The sequence below is a fragment of the Cryptomeria japonica genome, chromosome 10 (genome assembly GCF_030272615.1).
Source record: "Cryptomeria japonica chromosome 10, Sugi_1.0, whole genome shotgun sequence".
Classification (NCBI taxonomy): Eukaryota; Viridiplantae; Streptophyta; class Pinopsida; order Cupressales; family Cupressaceae; genus Cryptomeria; species Cryptomeria japonica.
Genome location: NC_081414.1, coordinates 834,136,971 through 834,142,970, shown reverse-complemented (window position 1 = coordinate 834,142,970; position 6,000 = coordinate 834,136,971). Strand labels below are relative to the sequence as shown.

The window sequence follows — 6,000 nt, the reverse complement described above, 5'->3', positions numbered from 1 at the left end:
TTTCATTTGGTTATCTATTCTCTTAGTAGTGTGCATTAAAGCACACAATTGCCTCTTTCTCACATGCACACAAGAGTTCTTTACCGTCCCACATCATTAGCTTAAGGCACATTACTCTTGGTCTATCATGTGCCACTTAGATGGAACCACAATTTGTCTAGTGTCATCCTTAAATGATACTTAATCTTCCCATTTGTTTTTTGTTAGCCTACGTATGCATTATCATCAATCACCAACATAAACTAAAATAAAAAAATAAAAATCATGTACTTGTATAACCCCCCTTCTAATTGATTGCAACATCTGTACAACATATGAAATGCACCATTGATCATTTTTGTTAGTTAATAAACATGGTCAAAAGTTAGATTAGCGTAAGATTAAAATGTCTTTATTAGTTAATAAAGAAGGTCAATGGTGCTTTTGATGTGTTGCATAGCCATTTCACTAATTAATAAGATTACTCCACATAAATGTTTGACTTACACAATCCAAAACCTACTGAAGTATTTATATCCATATAACAATTTTAAAATGATTTTAAAAAACTATTAATCTAAAATGTTTTAATAATCTATAAATCATTATTAATGATTATTATTTCTTAAATTAAATTTAATCATCATTGTACTCTCAATCAATATTCATGAAGCATTAATCATTCTCTATCAAGAGACAATTAAGTATCAAAATAAATTATAATTTATTAATATATAAGACAAATTCACTATAACCCATAGCATTAGGATTTATAATCCATTAAGGTCCATAGGATTTCATACAACAACTTTCCTTTTCAGAAGTTAACTAGGAAACAAGTGCTATTACAACATGAGACACCATTGGAGATCTGCACTATTGAGACCTAATGAAAAATTTAAAACTATTATAACTACTATTAAAATTTCAATAGTAGAGTAGTTTCTAGGCAGTACTGTCCTCCGATATTAGTCCATGCGAAAGATAACCTCGGCTCCATATTCAGGTTTCAGAGTAATTAAAAGCAAAGGAGCATGAGTATAAGATGGCGAAGTCACAAAAGAAAACTTTTGCAGAATCATGGCCAACACCAATTTTGCTTCTAACATGGCCAAATTCTGACCCACACATATAGTTGGACCTCCTCCAAAGGGCATGAATGCCATTGGATGCTTTGCAGCCTTTGCAATTCCTTCACTAAATCGCCCTGGGTTGAAATCTTTGGCATCACTTCCCCACAAAGCAGGATCATGGTGGATTGCAAGGATCGGAAGCATAAATTGAGTGCCTGCAGGAATTGATAGCTTTCCAAGTTTTGTTTGCTCAGATGCATGTCGCGATAGAAATACTGCAGGTGGATAAAGTCTCAAGGCCTCATTTATAATCATTCCAACCTACAAAACATTTATACAATAAAAAATGAGAGAAATCCAAAATATTACTTTTGAATTCAGTTTAATTGAGCCAGCTAATGGCCCTTACTCTATCTTTTTACTGGTTTCCAAATAATTTATGTTATTTACATGGAATTTGGGTCTGTGTATAGACGGTCCTTACGATTTTGAGGCGACTTAAGCTGTCTGCATCTGGATAATTGTTTTTTCCACATACTTGCATTACCTCTCTGCGACCTTGCTCTTGCCAATCTTGATGTATGCCCAACAATATTATAGTCCATGTCAACAGTGCTGATGTCGTTTCATGACCAGCAAAGTAGAAAGTCTTACATTCATCAATGATTTCCTCTGTACTCAGGCCTCCATTACTTCTCCCATTTGCTCCCATCTGGTCCTTGCTCTGAGACATCATAAGACCAAGCAGATCGGCACCATATTTACCTGTTTTTTTCATTCCAGCGGTCTTTTCCCTGGCATCTATAACTTGTCTTAAGGATCTTATTTCCTTCTCCACATTCCAACGTTGCCTATTCTTTGTAGTAGGTAGAAACCTGATACCAATGTAAGAAACCAAAAGAAGTTACAGATTCTGCATACCTCAGAATATGAGTAAACCTTCCTAAAGTACCAAGACATTTGAGATGGGATGATATAGCTTTCGAAAAAATATTGTTGGTAATAAGTCAGATTTGGATAAAGGTAGGCTGGTCTTGTAGGGTCAGCTGTTCAGATGGTAGAGCACTCTGACATCAAATAGACTTTTAACAGGTCTATGAAAAGCTCAACACAGTATCCAGCGTCAAGCCAAACTAACCCATCTATACATAATGTGACTAAAAGAGGGATGTTAATAATAAGCCAAATTCAGAACAAATATGATCTGGTTCTATAAAGACCAGTAAATCTGTTGGTAGAAAATTCTTGATTTGACTTCTAGATTATCCATGAAAACTCAACAAACATAACAAAAACAAAACATACAATTCAAAATGTTGATTGCGTTCTTTTGGAATTTAAGATTGACAATTGTATCGTAATTTGTCACCTGAAACCTGGAATATAAACAGTGCGAAATGATTCAAATGCAAGAATCATCTGTTTGCCCTGCAAATCAAAGATATGCTTTCCTTCTGCAAAACTGCTACCAAATGCTGTGCGTGCAATAACATCGGACGTGAGATCACGAAACTCCTTTTGCACATCAATTTCCGGAGAACCTGACGTTATCAATTTACTCCACTCCTCCAACATACTGGCACAACTGTTCACAATTGTTGGAATCATCCCCTGTAAAAACGAAAACGGCGTTTTGCCGACAATTAGTCATCATGAAATTATTTGAATACTGATGGGCAAAGTACACAGATGTTTATGTATCACTAGGAACTTGGTAGATTTCTCTCTAAATTAGATCATTTTTGTCCTGATTTAGGACCTAAGTACAGACATTCAATGCCTTACCTTCGAGAGATCCATATGGAAAGCAGGATTTATGATTTTCCTGTGCCGTGTCCATTTCTCACCTGTCAACCCTGTAAGTCCCTGTCCAACCAGTTGTTTTGAAAGCGGATCATCGGCAAACCTAGGATAGTTGCCAAATTTAGTGGACAATATCTCCTTAATAAGCTCAGGGTGGGGAACAACCAACCTGGCATGAGGCCCAAACCAGAAAATAAAATCCTGACCTATACATCACATGTAACAAGTTTATTTGATTAATCAATGGTGCTAAGCAGGAATTCCAGTAATATTCTTAATGAAATACCAGATGCTTAAAAAAATGCAGAATACAAGTGTACCATAGGTTTTGGTCCACTGATGATAATGGGGAAGAACTCGAGGGAGTATGTCGTGTGAGAGTGGCATGGGTTTGCCTCTCTGCTCATCGATCATTGTTGATATATCTGCAGAATTTCCATAGAATAGCCTGTATGGAGGACCCTTGATTCCTTGGGCTTCAAATGCCCTTTTCACTTGCAGAGGCTTCCACCATATTGCTGTTGCAATCTTGAGCAAAAACAAAACTAAACCAGCCCAAACAGCGGGCAAACCCCAAAATACCCACTCCATCTTCCAGACTTGGCCAGCAGAGAAATTCTTTGGTTCTGAAAGCTTCCCTAGTGTAGCATCCCTTATGTAGCTAACGAAAAATGACCCGCACGCAATCCAAAAACAAACAAATAAATAAAAGATACCACTGCCTGGCAGGCAGGGCCCAGTCACTTTATAACCCGGCAGTCACTTTCTGGTGAACCATCGCCTTTCCCACCAGTTTGTGAACGCTGGATTAAAGTGAAGCATTAACTAATCAGACTCGGGTCCAGATGGGCAGGTCCAACTTCCCATCTCATTCATACCGGCCATTCCAGATAGAGTGTATAGAGTAAGATTTGCTGAGAAGTTCATTTCAGTGGTCCATTGATATTATTCTGATATAGGAAAAGGAACTAGTTGTTGAGGGCATTCTAATTCTTAGGATAGAAGTAGTTGATTTAATAATTTTATATTTGCTGATTTAATGTCCAATTTTTGTATAACATTGTATCAATAGTTGTGACTTTAAAGTTATTATTGATGACGATGAGTACTAATAATTGAATGAAATATACCCTTTGTTGTAAAAGGCAATCAATCATGTGATGCCACATCAATTGCACAAGTATTGGGACCCCTCTTGCACACCTATTGGTCTCACCTTTTTTTGAGTTGTTTAGGACACCTTGGCAAAACCATGCTGATGTGGCATCATATTTGATGATGTGGCCTTGAAACCTTAGTTATAAACATGGGACTCGCCAAGTAAGTTGCTGTAAAAAATTGGGAGTGATTTGAAATTTCCACATAGGATTTTGAAAAGTGTGAAGTTAGGGAGCACAACTTCTGGATCCTCTCCCTTAGGTCAATAGTATTATTGATAGGAGGGACATTTTTTAGAGCATGCCAAATTATAATATATTGTTATTTAACTAAAAAAGGGGTAAAAACTTCTTCAATCACAAAGAGAATTACAGCGCAAGAAGGGTTAGACGCCCAACATAAAACAAAACATTACACAACCCTATCTTCCTCAACTAACTGTTCCAACATATGAGACAATTCCAAAAATAATTACTCTCTATCCATAATATTACAACAGTCTAGCCGATCAGAAGCCCATTTGACTAGGCAATTTGCTATTCTATTCCACTCTCTAGGAATGTGAGTAAAAGTAACATATTCCAAAGAAGTGCACAACATTAAAATTTGTCTAATACCTACAGCCAAGTGCCAATTAACATCATCAAATCATTGCTTATTCAGCAGAGTCACCACCACTTGTGAATCAAATTCACAAATAATCCTTTTCTAGCCAAAAACACAATCTATCTCCATGGCATACAAAATGCAAGAGCCTCCATTTAATTATTAGTATAAAGACTTTTATAAAGTGAAAAGATAAACTAGACAACACCAGACCTATCACACCCTATACCACCAACACTTGCATGCTTGGGATTCCCCCTAGAAGAACCATCAATATTCATCTTTAAAACCCCTTGAGGAGGATGGTGCCACAATGGCATCTACCGACTACCATATCCCTAAAATAGTTTATGATAGGGGCAAAAGAGCAAGAGGTATAGAGGCAAAGGAATCGACCCATATGATTAATCTTCCGCAAAGGTTGCCTGCACCTATTCCTCAGAACCTACTGACAACTCGATCCAATAGAAGGATCATCTCTCTGAATAGGAAAATTAAATCGATGGTAAATAGCAACATCTCTAGGGTCCACATCTTTAGCAATATCACACTTTGCCAAGACAATCTCATGAAGAGTATGCATAATTTTGCACCACAAATGTTGAGCAACCATTTTAGCATCTCGAAAAATGTGTTGATTTTGTTCCAATCAAATATGCCAAATAATGAGAGTGGGCCCAAGAACCCAAACAACCTAAAGAAAATAAGTCTTAATTGGACACTGATCGGGCACCAATCCCAAAACCCAAGCAAAGAGGAGACATGCTAGCAAGCCTGATTCCAAACTTCCCACTAGAGGTACCAAATTTTTTGAGAGAAAGAGCACTAAAAGAAAATATGAGGAATACACTCTTCACTCCTACAACACAACACACACATAGAAGGACCTTGGAAGCCCTATTTGCATAAATTATCCTAAGAAAGACATTTATTTTGGACCACCAACAACATAAAAAAGTTGCATTTTGGCCAAGAAAATTTGTTCCATACTTGTTTCCACCAAGGAACTCCTAGATTTCCAAATAACTGCTTATCAAGCTCTAGATATCCCACAACTACAAATTGTTTACGAGTAGAATCCCTACCCCAAACTAGAGTATCCTTTCTCAATAAGGAATTGCACTCCCAAGAAGCAAGAATTTTAGCTAACTCTTGCCCAGCCTCCTTTGACTCGCTTAACAGTCATTCACAGGGGTCCTTCCATCTGCAAACATCAACCTCTCCTAAATTTTGAGCAGTCTTATAATTTGCTATTGTAGTAAAGCTATCATAAAGAGGTTGCAAGTGAGAATATATGGAAATGATTGGACGATTACCATCCCATGAATCAAGCCAAAAAAGAGCTTTTGAGCCCTCATTGCCCCTATTTAATAAGATGGGC

At 37.1% G+C, this 6,000-nt stretch overlaps 1 protein-coding gene across 1 annotated transcript; it reads right to left on the bottom strand.

Moving 5' to 3' along the window:
• Positions 1-684: 684 nt before the first annotated feature.
• On the bottom strand, positions 685-3,521 carry LOC131076936 (cytochrome P450 734A1-like). Its single transcript, XM_059213499.1, has 5 exons — positions 3,176-3,521; positions 2,838-3,061; positions 2,422-2,663; positions 1,537-1,927; positions 685-1,373 (listed from the first exon to the last, which is right to left on the bottom strand). The coding sequence occupies exons 1-5, from the start codon at positions 3,444-3,446 to the stop codon at positions 948-950; spliced, it is 1,554 nt and encodes a 517-aa protein (XP_059069482.1). The 5' UTR covers positions 3,447-3,521; the 3' UTR covers positions 685-947.
• Between the last annotated feature and the right edge of the window lie 2,479 nt (positions 3,522-6,000).